We start from the raw sequence: 19,034 nt of genomic DNA on the forward strand, positions 1-19,034 counted from the left end.
ATGGGGGGTTTGGGGTGCCTAAACGCAACCGACAGTACCGGTGGTGGCTCATCATACCCAGTGCACTTGTTTCTGGTGGTGCCGGTTGTGCTGCTCATCCTCCTGACTATATTTGGAAATGTGCTGGTGGTGATTGCAGTGTTCACCGTCCGAGCGCTGAAGGCACCTCAGAACCTGTTCCTGGTTTCCCTGGCCTCTGCTGACATTCTCGTGGCCACGCTTGTAATGCCATTTTCGCTGGCCAACGAACTGATGGGTTACTGGTATTTTGGGCCAGTGTGGTGCGAGGTGTATCTAGCGCTGGATGTGCTGTTCTGCACTGCTTCTATCGCCCACTTGTGCGCCATCAGCCTGGATCGGTATTGGTCCGTCACACGGGCCGTGGAGTACAATCTGAAACGTACGCCTCAGCGAATTAAACGCATCATCTTGGTAGTGTGGGTGATCGCTGCTGTCATCTCTTTTCCGCCTCTGATCACTGTGGAAAAGAAAGGTGAGCATGAAGAGGGTCGTCCAGTGTGCAAGATCAATGAGGACAAGTGGTACATTATCTCGTCCTGCATCGGCTCCTTCTTCCTGCCCTGCATCATCATGGTGCTCGTTTACATCCGTATCTATCAGATTGCAAAGAGCAGGACAAGAGGGCGGGGAACTAAGGATGAAAGCCAAGAAAAGAGAAGAAATGAACCCAGAAAGGAGGAAAATGGAGATGGGCAGTGCCACGAGAAGCTCGATGGTACGCCTATGGAGAATGAGGGTGAAGACTTAGACGTAGAAGACTCGTCATCGTCCGAACACAAAGAGGATGTCCCTTATTCAGAGCAAAAGAATGCCAGAGGAAAGACCAAGACGGCCCGAATAAATCCTGGGGATGATGCAGGCAAGCAGTTTGCCAGACGGAGCATTGAACGCAGTCGCTGGAGGGGGCGGCAGAACCGCGAAAAGCGCTTCACCTTTGTCCTGGCTGTTGTGGTTGGTGTGTTTGTAGTATGCTGGTTCCCCTTTTTCTTTACTTACACATTGATGGCACTCTGCGATTCGTGCTGTGTTCCTACTGCACTCTTCAAGTTCTTTTTCTGGTTTGGCTACTGCAACAGCTCACTCAACCCAATCATCTACACAGTCTTTAACCACGACTTTAGGAGGGCCTTTAAAAAGATCCTGTGCAGAGGGGAACGCAAGCCAGTACAAAACGGGCAATGATGTTATGACCTTTTAGATTTGAAGTGTTTTAAAGTGGAATTTTGTCTCTTTCTGGACTCTATGGTTGTACATTAAAAATACTGCCAACATTTCACAAGATCTTCTGGTACAACTACGCTGATCTGACAGAAGGGCTCCCACTGAAGCACAAACCTAATCCCAAACTTAGGTTCGTTTAGATTTGTATACAGTTTAACTTTTCAAACCTTTCTATGAAAAGCAAACAGTGAAAGCGTGTATCAATCAAAATCAAGACTGAGCAAGTATGGATTGTATATAGAGTGGTATATGTCACATTTTGTTGTTAGCTGTGAGAATGTCATGTATGGCTGTCTTGTCGTTTCAGTAATTTCTGCAATTTGTTTTTGTACTGTGACTAAATAATTGAAAGACATTTAAAAAAATATGAACATCTAATTGAAACTTGTTGCTTTTGGACAAACTTCATTGTGTTTTTTTTTTTCATTGTGAGTCTAAACTATAATTACAGCGACATTGACTGCTGGTACACTGACTTCTTAGAGCCCACGGAAGTTCTATGGAACAGTGGACACTTAGAGCCTCAAAGTTTCATGGCATTATATAGATTATTTCTTTGATGGTGCACAAAGTTCGTAGTTGCTAGATGAATATTTTGAACTCAGCAGATTTATAAAGAGTCCTTTACTAAGTGTATTTGTAAAGTGGTTTGTGAATAAATGATCACCACACATGCTCCTTAGTCCAGAACAATCAACAGTCACTAAAATGATTGAATTCTCAAGCCTGCCATGGCATACATGCATATTGTGGTTTTGTCAATTGTTTAACTAGCATTGTAAATCGAACAGCAACATGACAACAGCAACTTCCCACAGGATTTGATTTACAGTTGGCACAGAACAGATAAGGAGACTGAGAAATATTGCCCTAATGTCCGAGTCTGATTTAGAGAGGGTGAACCAGTCGACACGGGTGTGTACAGTAAAAATCTGCTTTGATGGTGTTCGTTGCAAAGGCAGATTTAAAAAAGGTCTTAAGTGCACATTCTCCTCTGTAAATATTCACTAATCACTCAGTCGGAACCTGAACATGTAGTTTGATGGCCATCATAAAAGATGTTTTATGTGTTGATTTTTCTCGAAAGGCTTTTATGTTACGGTGTATAGTCGTTAAAATATGCACATATGTCTTGTCATGAAATGGTGCTGTCATTACTGTTGCTTGGCAGCCTGCAAAAGGAAGGGGGAATTATCATGAGAACAAGAATAACCCTCACCCTCTGTATATCGAAATGGCAACAAAAAAATAAAGTCGAAGGGAATTAGGATGTTCTCAGCTTTTTTTTTTTTTTTGGGTGTGAGTCTGAATCGAGAATAAAAACACCACCACAGCTTAATTGAGACGATTTCTTCTGAGCATTGAAACACTATACTTAATGAAAACTGTTCATTATTACCACTTGAGTAACTATTTCTTTTTTTCCAGATTCCATTTAGGATCTGTGTATGTGCTATTAGGCTAATGAATGTTGAGCTGGTAGAACTCAAAGAAAATAAGCTCGTCTCCCAGGAAAGAAGGCCACTGGACTTTGTCTTGGCTATATTTTTTTAGATTTCATCAAGGCTATAAAGGTGAATGCATTTCTGCAGTTTCTATCAACGACTACTACAATATACTAACATACAAGTTTCTAATAACCTTTGATTTGACCTTTAAAGTGACATGTCTGACATGGCTCTCTCTCTAAGGTTTCAATGCATCAAAGAGAAGTGAAGTTTTTCTTTCAGTTTACTTAGCCTTGTAATCCAAATTTCACCACAGTCCTTCAGAAGGATAAACGGCTAGTGGGTTAAATACATTGATGGCATGTGGTTGTTACAGTGATCTAAGCAAAATGTGTAACCTTTTCTTAAGGTTAATTAATGTGACAGAAATTATTATTTTGGCAATAAGTGGTAACCACTAAAATATTTGTATAATGCTTAAACCTGAATTGGCACCTTTAATGCAAGAAAAAATCCCAAAAAGTCTGGTACACTTGGAAAAACAACCACAAAAATAGGTCTGTCATAAACATAACACAGTGTTCCCAAATGAACACAGATGATTTGTCTTGTGCATGGTGGCCTTTTAGTCAGTTAATTCTAAAAACCTTGCTTGACTATAGACAGTGTTGCCCATTGCATCAGGGAGTCCCATCATTCCAACTCAATGGTTACCAGTTTTTGAAGTGAAATGTGCTGATCTGGAATTAGAAGGCTCACGTGGTGTTTTATGACAGTGTATTTGTCATTAAATCAGAACCAGGATTTAATTGCACAGGTTTGTTCCACGTAGAAGTAATCAAGTGTGGTGCAGATGTTACAAAGATTGCAGAGCAACAGATAACAGGATTATTTACAACTATACAAGAAAGTACAATAAGGGAACCTAAAATTAAACATGATAAGCAGGAAGCTCCATGGAATAAATGTGTAAATAAATACTACAAATGCACATGGAATTTGGAATCTTTTCTAATGTGTGTTTCCCCCTAATAAGCTCTCTGTATTTTGCTTAGACAAACTTTTGGTTTTTGCTTGTTTTTTTGTTAATTTGCTCATGTCTGTATTACAAGTGTTAACAATAAATTGCATCAAACAATACAATATTAAAAAAACATATAACAATTCTAGACACTTTTGTCATTGTAATTTTATTAATAATACCAAAATTAAATAAATACACAGTGCAGTCGTTTGGTCCTTTCTTAATTTAATATACTGTTGCTTTCGTCACGCTTACTTATAGTGTGACATCACCTAAAGTCAGCCTAATACTTTTGTTTTATTTGAAGGTTGGATACAATGCAATTGGATGAGGCCTTTTATTAATAGTAGCTTAGAACATTTGGTGGTTTTCTTGGTGAGATTTTTGTTATTGGAATTTGGAATTGGATTTTTGTTATTTATAATAGTATTGTATTGGTGTATTTAAGTATATATATATATATTAGGGCTGTCAAACGATTAAAATTTTTTATCGCGATTAATCTCAGAATTTCATATAGTTAATCGCGATTAATCGCATTAAAAAAAATCTGTGTAAATGTGATAGAAAACAAGGATTTTTAAGTGAAATTTTACAATTAAAATGGTGAACACATTTTATGCTAAATGTACTTATGTTAAAAACAGACTTTTCTGTGGTTGTATCGTGACAATGGTTTGATGGACGTTTTTACACGAAGTGAGTGTGTTTTGACCCTTTGGGGCTTCCATAGTTCATGGACTAACGTGCTTGACTCAGCTTTCCGGTATTTGGTACCATAACAGAATAAGTTAATAAAAGTGTTCTGCTCCCGACAACTTGTGAATATAGCGTGTATTTATTTCTTTATTATGCAAGTGCATAATAATATATATATATTAGGGCTGTCGAAGTTAACGCGATAATAACGCGATCTCAATTTAACGCGATTAAAAAAAATAGTGCCGTTAACGCAAATTCTAGTTCATGTTGAAACTTGACTGGTAGAACAAACGTTTTAATATCGGACTTGCCACCGTTTTTCATTTGCGGTTTGTTAACATAATGTAACCGAGCGTCGTAGTGATGCACTTGCATAATAAAGAAATAAATACACGCTATATTCACAAGTTGTCGGGAGCAGAACACTTTTATTAACTTATTCTGTTACGGTACCAAATACCGGAAAGCTGAGTCAAGCACGTTAGTCCATGAACTATGGAAGCCCCAAAGGGTCAAAACACACTCACTTCGTGTAAAAACGTCCATCAAACCATTGTCCACAGAAAACCACAGAAAAGTCTGTTTTTAACATAAGTACATTTAGCATAAAATGTGTTCACCATTTTAATTGTAACATTTCACTTAAAAATCCTTGTTTTCTATCACATTTACACAGATTTTTTTTAATGCGATTAATCACGATTAACTATATGACATTCTGAGATTATTCGCGATTAAAAAATTTAATCGTTTGACAGCCCTAATATATATATATATATATATATATATACAGTGTATCACAAAAGTGAGTACACCCCTCACATTTCTGCAGATATTTAAGTATATCTTTTCATGGGACAACACTGACAAAATGACACTTTGACACAATGAAAAGTAGTCTGTGTGCAGCTTATATAACAGTGTAAATTTATTCCTCCCTCAAAATAACTCAATATACAGCCATTAATGTCTAAACCACCGGCAACAAAAGTGAGTACACCCCTTAGTGAAAGTTTCTGAAGTGTCAATATTTTGTGTGGCCACCATTATTTCCCAGAACTGCCTTAACTCTCCTGGGCATGGAGTTTACCAGAGCTTCACAGGTTGCCACTGGAATGCTTTTCCACTCCTCCATGACGACATCACGGAGCTGGCGGATATTCGAGACTTTGCGCTCCTCCACCTTCCGCTTGAGGATGCCCCAAAGATGTTCTATTGGGTTTAGGTCTGGAGACATGCTTGGCCAGTCCATCACCTTTACCCTCAGCCTCTTCAATAAAGCAGTGGTCGTCTTAGAGGTGTGTTTGGGGTCATTATCATGCTGGAACACTGCCCTGCGACCCAGTTTCCGGAGGGAGGGGATCATGCTCTGCTTCAGTATTTCACAGTACATATTGGAGTTCATGTGTCCCTCAATGAAATGTAACTCCCCAACACCTGCTGCACTCATGCAGCCCCAGACCATGGCATTCCCACCACCATGCTTGACTGTAGGCATGACACACTTATCTTTGTACTCCTCACCTGATTGCCGCCACACATGCTTGAGACCATCTGAACCAAACAAATTAATCTTGGTCTCATCAGACCATAGGACATGGTTCCAGTAATCCATGTCCTTTGTTGACATGTCTTCAGCAAACTGTTTGCGGGCTTTCTTGTGTAGAGACTTCAGAAGAGGCTTCCTTCTGGGGTGACAGCCATGCAGACCAATTTGATGTAGTGTGCGGCGTATGGTCTGAGCACTGACAGGCTGACCCCCCACCTTTTCAATCTCTGCAGCAATGCTGACAGCACTCCTGCGCCTATCTTTCAAAGACAGCAGTTGGCTGTGACGCTGAGCACGTGCACTCAGCTTCTTTGGACGACCAACGCGAGGTCTGTTCTGAGTGGACCCTGCTCTTTTAAAACGCTGGATGATCTTGGCCACTGTGCTGCAGCTCAGTTTCAGGGTGTTGGCAATCTTCTTGTAGCCTTGGCCATCTTCATGTAGCGCAACAATTCGTCTTTTAAGATCCTCAGAGAGTTCTTTGCCATGAGGTGCCATGTTGGAACTTTCAGTGACCAGTATGAGAGAGTGTGAGAGCTGTACTACTAATTTGAACACACCTGCTCCCTATGCACACCTGAGACCTAGTAACACTAACAAATCACATGACATTTTGGAGGGAAAATGACAAGCAGTGCTCAATTTGGACATTTAGGGGTGTAGTCTCTTAGGGGTGTACTCACTTTTGTTGCCGGTGGTTTAGACATTAATGGCTGTATATTGAGTTATTTTGAGGGAAGAATAAATTTACACTGTTATATAAGCTGCACACAGACTACTTTTCATTGTGTCAAAGTGTCATTTTGTCAGTGTTGTCCCATGAAAAGATATACTTAAATATCTGCAGAAATGTGAGGGGTGTACTCACTTTTGTGATACACTGTATATACAGTGTATCACAAAAGTGAGTACACCCCTCACATTTCTGCAAATATTTCATTATATCTTTTCATGGGACAACACTATAGACATGAAACTTGGATATAATTTAGAGTAGTCAGTGTACAACTTGTATAGCAGTGTAGATTTACTGTCTTCTGAAAATAACTCAACACACAGCCATTAATGTCTAAATAGCTGGCAACATAAGTGAGTACACCCCACAGTGAACATGTCCAAATTGTGCCCAAATGTGTCGTTGTCCCTCCCTGGTGTCATGTGTCAAGGTCCCAGGTGTAAATGGGGAGCAGGGCTGTTAAATTTGGTGTTTTGGGTACAATTCTCTCATACTGGCCACTGGATATTCAACATGGCACCTCATGGCAAAGAACTCTCTGAGGATGTGAGAAATAGAATTGTTGCTCTCCACAAAGATGGCCTGGGCTATAAGAAGATTGCTAACACCCTGAAACTGAGCTACAGCATGGTGGCCAAGGTCATACAGCGGTTTTCCAGGACAGGTTCCACTCGGAACAGCCTTCGCCAGGGTCGACCAAAGAAGTTGAGTCCACGTGTTCGGCGTCATATCCAGAGGTTGGCTTTAAAAAATAGACACATGAGTGCTGCCAGCATTGCTGCAGAGGTTGAAGACGTGGGAGGTCAGCCTGTCAGTGCTCAGACCATACGCCACACACTGCATCAACTCGGTCTGCATGGTCGTCATCCCAGAAGGAAGCTGACGCACAAGAAAGCCCGCAAACAGTTTGCTGAAGACAAGCAGTCCAAGAACATGGATTACTGGAATGCCCTGTGGTCTGACGAGACCAAGATAAACTTGTTTGGCTCAGATGGTGTCCAGCATGTGTGGCGGCGCCCTGGTGAGAAGTACCAAGACAACTGTATCTTGCCTACAGTCAAGCATGGTGGTGGTAGCATCATGGTCTTGGGCTGCATGAGTGTTGCTGGCACTGGGGAGCTGCAGTTCATTGAGGGAAACATGAATTCCAACATGTACTGTGACATTCTGAAACAGAGCATGATCCCCTCCCTTCGAAAACTGGGCCTCATGGCAGTTTTCCAACAGGATAACGACCCCAAACACAACCTCCAAGATGACAACTGCCTTGCTGAGGAAGCTGAAGGTAAAGGTGATGGACTAAACCCAATTGAGCACCTGTGGCGCATCCTCAAGTGGAAGGTGGAGGAGTTCAAGGTGTCCAACATCCACCAGCTCCGTGATGTCATCATGGAGGAGTGGAAGAGGATTCCAGTAGCAACCTGTGCAGCTCTGGTGAATTCCATGCCCAGGAGGGTTAAGGCAGTGCTGGATAATAATGGTGGTCACACAAAATATTGACACTTTGGGCACAATTTGGACATGTTCACTGTGGGGTGTACTCACTTATGTTGCCAGCCATTTAGACATTAATGGCTGTGTGTTGAGTTATTTTCAGAAGACAGTAAATCTACACTGCTATACAAGTTGTACACTGACTACTCTAAGTTATATCCAAGTTTTATTTCTATAGTGTTGTCCCATGAAAAGATATAATAAAATATTTGCAGAAATGTGAGGGGTGTACTCACTTTTGTGATACACTGTGTATATATATATATATATATATATATATATATATAATATATATAATATATATAAAGAGCATTTAAACCCAAGATGTTTTACATAGTAATACTTTAAAAACATTACCTCTGGTTTTTCTTGATTTAATGATTTGACCTTCAGATTTTTCAAAAATCTGTGGTGTTCTTTCATGGTTCTGATGACAAATAATGTGTTTTGCGGTTACATCCTGCAATCACGATCAGTAAACACTCGTTGATTAATTTCCACTGACAGCCATAAATGCCAGAGTAACCACGGGGGAGGAAGTACAAACTCAAAAGCTTACCTACCTTTAAGTGATGTGTATGCCATGGCAACTGTTATTTATTCTGTAATTCAATTATTGGAACACAGACTTCATTTTCCAAAACAATTTTCAAACGTTTGTATTTGTCTGGATTTTTGATCACTGTTTTAGTCCTGCTGGAACACCCAGTTGTGTCCAAGATTCAAGACTAAAGGTAAACTTTATTATTCTATTTACCCCACTGTCTACAATTTTCCAGTTTCTCTTGCAGTAACGATAGTGTCATGGACTTTTTATATTTGTGGTTTGTGGTGCTGGAACATAGAAGGGTCTTCCCCAAACTGCTGAAAGCTTCTTTAATTGTAGTTGGTCATTTCTTTTTGGTCATCTGAAATGAATTGACTGCACAAATGTTTTCATTTTCCTGTTATGTTTTTATGTCTAGTTTTCTCTGGCTAGCACAGCAGGCTGGAGTATTTTTATTTTTTATTTTTTTGCTACTGCTTGCACACCTAATTCAGGTCATTAGCTAAATTTGAACCTTCTCAGTAAGGCTGCACAACATGTTCTATACAATATAAATTGTGAACGATTGGAGCTGGTGAACTACGATGAACTTCAATTATTTGCATCTCTTTTTTGCCTATTATTCTAATTTAAACATAGTTTTTTATATCTTAATTTTACAATAAGATCATTTTGCTTAATGCTAGTCTTGTTTCTACCACAACTTGAGCATTAGCCGACACAGAAGGACCGGTTTCTGTACACTGATTGAAATAAGCTAAAAAGTGTTACAATTAGGCCAGTTCTGCACACGCAGAATATCCGTGTGCTTAAAACCAATGAAGCAAATGATAGATAAAAATCATTGTTGCCTCTGTCTCAAGTAATATAACTAACTACAGACACGTTAAAAGGTCAAAGTTAAATATGTACATACATCTGTTTTGATAATTCTGTTTAACTGACTTTGTGTCATGATCCTGACTGATCCTATTAAAAAGTACATGCACACAGCAGTTTTTTTTTATCTCGTTTTGGTTGTCCGATGTAATGCAGTCTTTGTACTGTGTAGTCGCAACAGGTTTTAGTCAAGCCTTAATTTTAAGCATGTACAGTTTTTTGTGCACCAGCACTCAATGTAAAGCTTGCTTGATTTTGGACTTTCTTAAGGCTGCTAAAACAAACTAGCCGTAGGAAACAATAGCTTTGATTCACTGCATCAAGCACAACAAAGCAGAACTGTTTCAATTCAAGGCTGTGGTACTGTTTTAGTGATCGAAACTCAAAACAAACCAGCAACAGATGGATGAAAATCAACTGGAAAGATTCTGAGAAAAGGTCACTTATGTCATTTTCACTCAGGAAAAACACAGCTCCATGTCCGAGGGCCGACCGCAACTCCAAGGGTTTGAGTTTCATACTGACCCGCATGCTTAGCCTGTCAACAAGGTTCCCAGAATTCCATGTCATTAGTGAAATATGTTTGAGCAAGAGTGCTCTGGGCTGTTTGTATAGCGATGTGCTGAAAAAATTCTGTCACTCAGTGGAAAAGTCAATGTGCCAGTCCTCTCACTTACTTTTATTAATAATTAAGTTCATATACAAAAGAAGAGTGCTAATCTTGCATCTTTTGTGCATGCCTACTAAGCCCCACCTCATTTGTCAAACGCACTTGGTTCCACTGATAGTCCCACATGAGGGTATAATCTAAGACACTGAGCAGATTTTATCTATTTATTGCTAATGTATTAATGACTATTCTTATTTCACAAAAGAAATGTACATTATATTGTAGTTATATAGTTATTGTGTTGTACATTAGGTGCATAGTGTTTGCTCTTGAGCTATTTTGGCTTTATGTTTGAAAGAGCTATTAAACATACAGATTTACAGTTACTTTCTCTATCAAGTTGTCACACCTTTCATGTTTTTTATTAGCCTGTACCGTTTCAATAAGGGAAGCCATATATCATGGTGCTCCCACCTCCATGCTTTACTGTGTTCTCGCATAACATATTGCTGTTTACATTTATGGCATTCAATTGGCTTTTACTCAAAATAACCTGCACAAATGTGGCTGAATTTAGTTCAAGCAGTTGAGGGTTTAGGATCTTGCTCAAGGACCCAGCAGTGACAACTAGGCTAATAGGTGGGGGCTTGAACCAACGTCTTTTTGATCACTAATCCAGTACTTTAATCAATGAGCTACCACTTTGGGGTTCTTGCTCTAATTGCTTAATTATGTATGAGCTATTATTATATGTAGATTCCATCAAATGTTTGCACTTTGCTTAGTTAAATGAGTACAAACATAGTCTGCATCAAAAAATCAAATTAAATTTTCACATAGTCCACATAAATGTTGTCTAACCTTTTTTTCCCTTAAATAAGATGATCCTTTATAATTGGTGTTTTTCTTAAATTCTCTCTGCCTTTATACATTTTGGATGAACATCTGAAACCATAGCGGCATATAAAACAGTACCACCAAAATGCTATGACTTTGTAAACGCAGACTTTCACAGGGTTACTGTCTACTGTCGCTGTCTATATGACAGATTGCCAAAAGTCGTGGCAACTGAGGTCAATAGTCCATGTCCTTTCAGCATGAAGGTACACGGGGGAAAATGAAAGTCGTTTGTCATTTTTGTTGCACCAGTGTTGATTTTGGCACCTGCACGTGATCAACATTGGAACACGTATTATAACAGTTTTATAACTTTACTGACTTCCCCATTTTTGTTTTTTTACCCAGGATGACCCCACAGGTCCTTTCCTGAATTCACAGATGCTCTCACCATATGGACATAAATTCTACACACACACTTAAAAATGTCGTGGAAAGACTTTCCAGAACAGATTTTGGATCCCTGCAAAGTCGGGGACAACATTATACCATTTGTCATGCCCAAACGTTACATATTGTCCACATACATTTGACGATATAGTGTGTGTATATATTTTCCCCAGATGTTTTCTTAGCCGATTGGCATCACTAAATACATGTATGCGCTACTCTGTATTTGGTGTTTGGATAGTTTAAGGTCCGGTTTGCTATCCTGTTAAACTGTCTAGGCTGAGCAAAAAGACCTAAAGTAAACAATCTTGTCCACAGACAGATTGATACACAATAATCCATCCAACAGGATGCAGGACTTTATAAAAGATAAGATCAGTACATGATGATCTCTGGTAGCAGTGTGTGTTTAAAAAGCCAATCATTTGTAATGGCTAGCTGGCTTTATATTTCCTCCCCAGTGTGCAGTTTACCTAGGTTAATCTTTATTTATACAAGTCCACCCGATCTGTCATGAATATCTAATTTTGTCGGGGTGCGTTTCACCTTCCTACAATTTCCTCCCAGCGAGGATATGAGAAAAGCTTGTGAGCAAAGCCCAGCCATCCATTAAAACTCCCCCACACTCATTACCACCTACCAATACAAACCATTGGCACTTTGGTTTTTTTTGTTTTCATTCTATTATTTGCTTATTGGTTTTAATTCTTTTGTTGTCTCTGTGGTTTTTCCACTTAGATTTTCTCATCAGAAAAAGGAAATGTACTGCTTAGATGTTGGGTTCCACTAAAGAACAATCACTATTTATTAGTTCCAGAGGGAATTTAGAAATAAGTTTGTGTGTGTGTGTGTGTGTGTGTGTGTGTGTGTGTGTGTGTGTGTGTGTGTGTGTTTGCTTGTGCTTGTGCTTGTGCTTGTGCTTGTGCTTGTTTCCTCCTGCAGCTAAGTGTAGAGTTACATGTGTCAGTGGCAGCTCGGGTCTGTCTTCATGTATGAAGGGTGACATTCATTTGGCTCACCCCTAATTCCAGTAAAGAATCACAGCAGTCAGGTAATAATTATAAATGTGATAAGCTTGATGTGAAGTTTATAAATGTGTTTTTGAGGGCACATTATGTAATTCTCACTCCATTTCTATGGTACTCAAGTTTAACTGGACTGAACAGGCACAATAGAGTCTGAGGTCCATCCTGGTCCAGCCAGATGAGGGTCTTAGTATTTTAATATCCCGTAGGTTTACACAGTTAAAGTTCATTAGTGCACTAGTATTTCGGCTTGTGTGGCAGCCACTGGCACAGGAAACATCTCATGTGTAGCCACAGCAGACTAGAATCTGTCTGCTGCAGGCACTGCCACTTGTGCCTGCTAGAGGGTGCCCAACTGACCGGTGCAGAGCTGAGAGTCCCAGCACTGATATTCTGCTGCGTCACCTGGGCACCAAGATGGCCCAAGGTTATCTTAGAACTTAAAGGGCACTGCTTGGTAGAGTGCATTAACATTCCTTTAACAATTCCTAGCAGGATAGAAAAAGCTTTTACAAGCTGTGATTTCTTAGTTACTAAGTACTGGACCTAGTAGGGTGTCTACAGTTTTATTTAGGTGAGTAACTTTTTGCAACAATATGTTGCAGAGTTTTGTTTTTTAATCAAACAATAAATGTATGATAAAAAACTGATGGCAGATCAGCATGGTAGGTCTAAGAGGCTATGATAATATGTAAATACTCGTTCCTCACACACCCACTACCAGCTGTTAAGAGTTCTCACAACTGCCCTTGAGCTAATTTTCATACAAAATGCAGGCTAAACAAAACATCATGACAGCATAGTTCTTCCAACTGTTACACTGATAACACCTATCACACTTTCAACCCGAATAGCCACCGTCAACACTCACGTTATGCAAACAGCACTGCTAAAAATGAGAGCATTTTTCCAGAGACTCTTACCTCAAAATCATGTTCTTGTAAGTGAAAGAGTGACCAGATGAGTGCCTGGTGTTCTTTCCAGGGTGGAAACAAGCCCAAACTGACCCTACTAATAAGATAAATACATGAATTATAATTGTGTATTCTGCCATTTTGACACCAATATTTTAAAAAAATACAGACTACCACGTGGCTCTTTACCATACATAAGAGACCATCTGTTTTTTCCACCAGTGGGGCAGTAAGAGGGGTGAGTTCCTACAAAAAACATTAACATGCAGAGTATCATGCTTTACTCCAAGTATTTCTCTGATGCTCATGCTTTTTGACCAGACGGTATGAGTCGATGTTGCAGCAGCACTGAGCTGATGCCCTATCTGGTTTTCTCTTCCTCAAACACAGAAAACTGAATAAAAACATTTGACTAACCAGTGATTGGGCTCTTTAAAAACACAGTGTTGTGTGCTCTAGGTTTTTTTTTTTTTTTTTTTTTTTTTTTTTTTATCCAAACGTTAAGTGCCATAAAGTGGCATTGCCCCATTCAGTTTGGCATCCCTTTTGTGTATGTGGGTTTGAAATATGCCTTTGTAACAAAAGGTTTTGGAGCAGCATCGCTGTTGCAATGAATTCCAAAGCATACAGTTTTTGTTGAGACTAGATCTTAGAGTTGCTCGCTCATTTTATTTAGTGGTTGTGGTTCTTTTGAAGCTTTTAACAATGCCACTAGAACCCATTTGTGTTTCTTTTGCTAAAACTGTTGGATATTTTTGTCTTGTATTATGTCTTATGTCTTATATTTCTTAAGTGCATAAAAATCAGTTCCCAGTATTGGCACTGATGATGCTGCAATTTTCCCACTATTTGAAACTCTTATAAATACATAATACATGCTGTTAATATTAAATCAACAGAGCCCTGCTATTTACAACTGCATTCGGATTTGTAATTTAATTCCCCTAGTCACCCCTTTGTCTTTTTTTGTAATTTGAAATTTCAAAGGAACGTGAAGAAACTTGTTCAAAAAGCGTTTCATATTTAGCCAGGAGACAAAACTGAAATCATTGTCTTCTGTCAGTTAACTTGAACATGATGGGTTTTTCCAAAGCTTGAGATCTGTGTGCCAGGGTTATTTAATATTTGAAGGTGCTGTGATGAATGTGTGCACTGGTGTTAGCATTCCATTAAATATAGCAGACACTTAAAGGACGCCAATCAATTGAGAGCTCCGTCAGCAGGGAGCCACAAAATCCATCGTCCAGTTCAGCTTATCGATCATGTTGTTCCTCCACGTTCTTCACGTTGGAAATTACTGAGCCTTCTGGTACAACACGTTTGCCTTTGGCATGCTAGCAATAGGTCAGGTTAAAGAAGCTGATTTCATGTTAGAACACTACATACCTTTGACCATGGTTGTAGATGCAGATAGGGAATTAAACACACAGCATTTAAAATGACACAACTAGTATATTAGGCTTATAGAACTGATCTACATAGCTTTATAACTACAAAAAGCATTTGATACTAGCATGAGAACCCAGTTGGACAGCTGTGTGTGTGCTAGGGTTAGGGTGGTCTGCAAGATCTTTTGCCCCTTGGTCCAACGCCAGGTCTAATTTGGACAGTTTCCTCTGCTCCAGCTGCCGACTCTTCTCTGGGGATTTGACCCTAATAAGTGGAAGTTTGGTGGGTGGGATTGCTGCTTGTGCCTGTCGGTAATCAAGTGTGCGTGGGCAGTGCCTGTGTATCTGTGTTCGATCATTAGAGCATTAGACATGATGGGTCAGGATGTGTAGTCACTATGTCGATTTTCTACAAGAAGTTGAAGACCGCAATAAATGACTTAAACAATGGGCTTAGGAAGATCAGTTCTGTGATGTATAAACAATAAAAATAGCTAGTGAGATTATTAGAATCAGGTATTTAAAAGCTTAACGTGAACAAAAATACATTTAGTACATTTAGTGAGGAATTAGTGGAAAGAACTATCGAGCAGTAATAATTAAGAGGTTAAGTGTTCCTGTATCGTTCTTTCAGTACATTAAACCATGTTAAGCTTTTTTCAAGCTAATTCTTACAATTTTTCAGATCCCTGAGCTATAAAAGTGAAACGGTGAGGAAAATCCAGATAAACACAGACACATGTGGAGCTTTCAGACCGGATTTGACAGTTATTCCAAATGCAGATTTGTCTCATATTCACACATTGACGTTTTACTGCACTGCTCAAGCCAAGCGCTGAAAAAAAGCGGCGGTTTGCATGGAGGTTTTGCCGCCTCTCATGTGAACGGGCTTACACTTTTTATGGGTACAAACAAGGCACCAGCTGTAAGGTCCACTGTTAGACAAGCTTTAGACATCTTAATAGATTTACACTTTTCCTGCCTTTCCTTTGTCCATTTGATCAGGAACAAACTGCATCTTAGGATGCTGATTTTAGACCATTGGCTTTTTTTGTGCATGATACTTTTTGAGCCCTTGAACCAAAAGCTTGGATTGGATAATTAATACATAGCAACCAATGTTTCATACGTTGTTTTTAGGTAAGTCTAAACTTTTTAATAATTTGCATACTACCTGTAGTCATAAGCACTAATAAGGAATTAAAACATGTCCTATTTATTCATTCATAGAAAAAATATTTGCAGAAGTAATTGAAAACCCAAGATGCACAAGTGTGTGCAAACTTTTGACTGCAGCTGTGGTTTTGGCTGTGTGTGGTTGTAAATTGTTGCACTGGGGATTGTGATGTTTGTTCGAGTGATCATAAAGCACCGGTAATTTAATCACAGGTGCTGGTGGTCATTTATTGTTCCTGAGTCGTGTCCTAAAGGTGATTAAAACTACACTGCCTGTGTGTGTGTGTGTGTGTACAGGGAGGCATTAGGGACTGTGGTGTTTGGTAGACTGGACCTAAAGTGCTGGTAATTTGATATATGACAAAAATGAGTCCTTCTAGACACAGTGATGCTGAAAACATTAGCTCAATCTGTTCATTTCTCTAGCAGTGCAAAACTGCAACAAAAAAAAAATCGAAAAACTGTAAAATCTAATACACTATCTATTAAGTGTGTGAGGATGTAGCATTTAAGTTGGGTCATTTATTTAGGATTCGTAATGTTAGACATTTTGTGTGAATTGCACACTCACAAATCAAAGTGCCTTTACAAGAATATAATTTAAAACTACATACAAGTAAGGTGTTTAACAGATCACCTTTAGGATTAAAACTACTTTAAAATACACACTCCCCAGTGCCTATGAAACTAAGGTACATGATGGAAAACTACATCCAAAGATTCATTTGAACTAAAAGAATGGTCCTGATTAGTTTAAAGTAAAAGCCCTTAAACATTCCAAACTACTTTTGAGGAGTAATGATCTACATACTCTCAGAATCCTATCACTACAATTTGAAATTATTGTACATGAAAGTAATTTGTGTGCAACTACTTCCTTAAAGTACATGTGCATAGTGAAATACTTACAATAAAGATACAATCAAATTTAACAAAGTTATAACAGTGTGTCAAATGCCAACAAAAACAGAATGCAGTGATTTGGGATCTTTAACCAGTTATTCTTTGAAAACAGCACTGAAAAAATGCTTTACCTTATGAACTTATTGATTATTATAATGCTAATTGCTAACTTGATGTCTATAACATATTCCCAGATAAATTAGGACCGAGTCAGTACAAAACTAGGACGTTTGTGGCAACTTCCATTTTAGAACGTACTACAGGAGATACTTGCTGAAGTTTGGGTAGAAACATTAATTAAAGACGTAGTCATTGACATGCAAGAATGGGCAGAGGTTCGTCACTTTGTTTGAACGTGCAATATATGATATTTAAGATTCTGGTCTACTGAGCGACAAATGTTTCATTTAAAAAAGAAGGGGGTGGAGTGAGGGAATCCACACCCCACTACAATTGGTCTGTTCTGTTCTTTAACCAAGCAAATTGTTAATAAGCTAAAACAGTAATAAACAAACCCATCTACTTCATTTGGTAGAATATACACTTATTCTGAATTAAAAGTGACAAGTAAAATAACAAGAAGAAGAGAAAACATGGAAAGTCTAGCAAAGAGATCAGGACCCATCACCTCGAAGATTTAAATAAAAAAGACTGACCTGGTCTAATGGTGGCTGTAATTTTTTTTCCATACAAGTGTGTGGTTAGCCAGTCGTGGCATAGTTTCATTGTTCTCTTGACTAAAACCCCCCCCAAAAAAACAAGATTTAGTAAAGAACAGCTGCAACATTGCAATTCCGAGACTTAGATTTCTTCTTAGTCTTCCCGAAACCACTGCTTAAGGGGTAAATATTCATTTTCATTGGAACTTGTTTTCACATCCTGAAATGAATAACAAGAAGCTGTATTTTGTGCGTATGACAGGTGGTCATCCAATCCATTAAGCAGTTTTTGAGATGCAATCACCAATTTATCCTCTGGTGAACACAGCAATCCAAAAGGCCTGTGTCCAGGCCCGCTGTTCTCCATCATTTGGCTTATGTGACTATCAAAAGGGATTTTTGATCAACTGTGACTCTGGACTCTTGCCAGAACCCATTGTAACAGCATGTAAACGTCACTAAATACCTTTGTCCTATAGCTCAGGACAGGTCTGAACAATTTCCTGTCAATTGTCGGGCAATAACAATCGATTCGCTTTGTTTAATGTTTTTCATTTTATGCTGCAGTGAGTTTTAATGTTTTCTTCTCAGCTGAGTATTTTCCTTTACCGTAGGGTCTGCAAAACTGAGGCGATTGGGATTTTGAATGGAAGAAAACTTGTATTTACACACCGTCAAAACATGAATCATCCAGGCGCTTTGAAAATTAAAAAAAGAAAGGCATTAGATGAGTCATTTTATTGCGAGTAGGCCACGAAGCTTGCTGCGCTGGGTGTTATGGGCTGTTGTTGGAGCAATGTAGGTAATTGCTGGGGAAATTTTCTGAAGCGCTTCCACCTCACGACACGCAAAACCCGCTCTAATCATTAATCGTCAGCATAGAGAAGTGAAGGAAGGAGAATACAGGCTGTAACTAAAGGTTGGTTAAATATGAATGTTAGCTTGTGAGTAATGATCTTTGCAGTTTGTGCGCTAGTGACAAAAGGGGTGCAAGTTCATGCCAGAAACACAGAAGCTTTTAATTCAAAACAGTTGAATAACAATGCTGTGGGCTGGGAGGGGTAGGGTGAGTGGACTCCAAGTGGACTGTGCAGACTTCACTGCTGTCATGCTCCTCTGAATCACTGATGATGTCAGCCCTGCAATTAACAACCCCCAAACCTGCAGGTACAAAGACACACACAGACCAATTACATTTGTGCCAAGAAAATATATAATTATTATCATCGATCATAATTCCAGAGATACTCGGATATTGTGAACTATAATACTTAGATACAGTCCGCCTAGAAAAACCCCAGTGTGTGCAATAGGAGGTACACAGCCTCAGCAGAACGCCTGACCCTTTATAGTACAGACTAAAAAATGTCACAGCCTGTTAGCATGTTGTTGTGCTTAAAATAAAAGTTTGTTTTAAAAAAAAATTAATTGGAGGTTAATAGCAAACTGAT

The 19,034-nt window shown here is 39.1% G+C and overlaps 1 protein-coding gene across 1 annotated transcript; it reads left to right on the forward strand.

Annotated features, from left to right (window-relative positions):
* On the forward strand, positions 1 to 1,203 carry adra2a (adrenoceptor alpha 2A). The gene has a single exon (XM_062989287.1). It carries the CDS (start codon positions 1 to 3, stop codon positions 1,201 to 1,203), a length of 1,203 nt encoding a protein of 400 aa, XP_062845357.1.
* The last annotated feature ends 17,831 nt before the right edge of the window (positions 1,204 to 19,034 follow it).

This window comes from Trichomycterus rosablanca, chromosome 27 (genome assembly GCF_030014385.1).
Source record: "Trichomycterus rosablanca isolate fTriRos1 chromosome 27, fTriRos1.hap1, whole genome shotgun sequence".
NCBI lineage: Eukaryota > Metazoa > Chordata > Actinopteri > Siluriformes > Trichomycteridae > Trichomycterus > Trichomycterus rosablanca.

Bases quoted from the DNA above. Each gene is read 5' to 3' on its own strand.
- adra2a (XM_062989287.1), top strand. From the start codon at position 1: ATGGGGGGTTTGGGGTGCCTAAACGCAACCGACAGTACCGGTGGTGGC.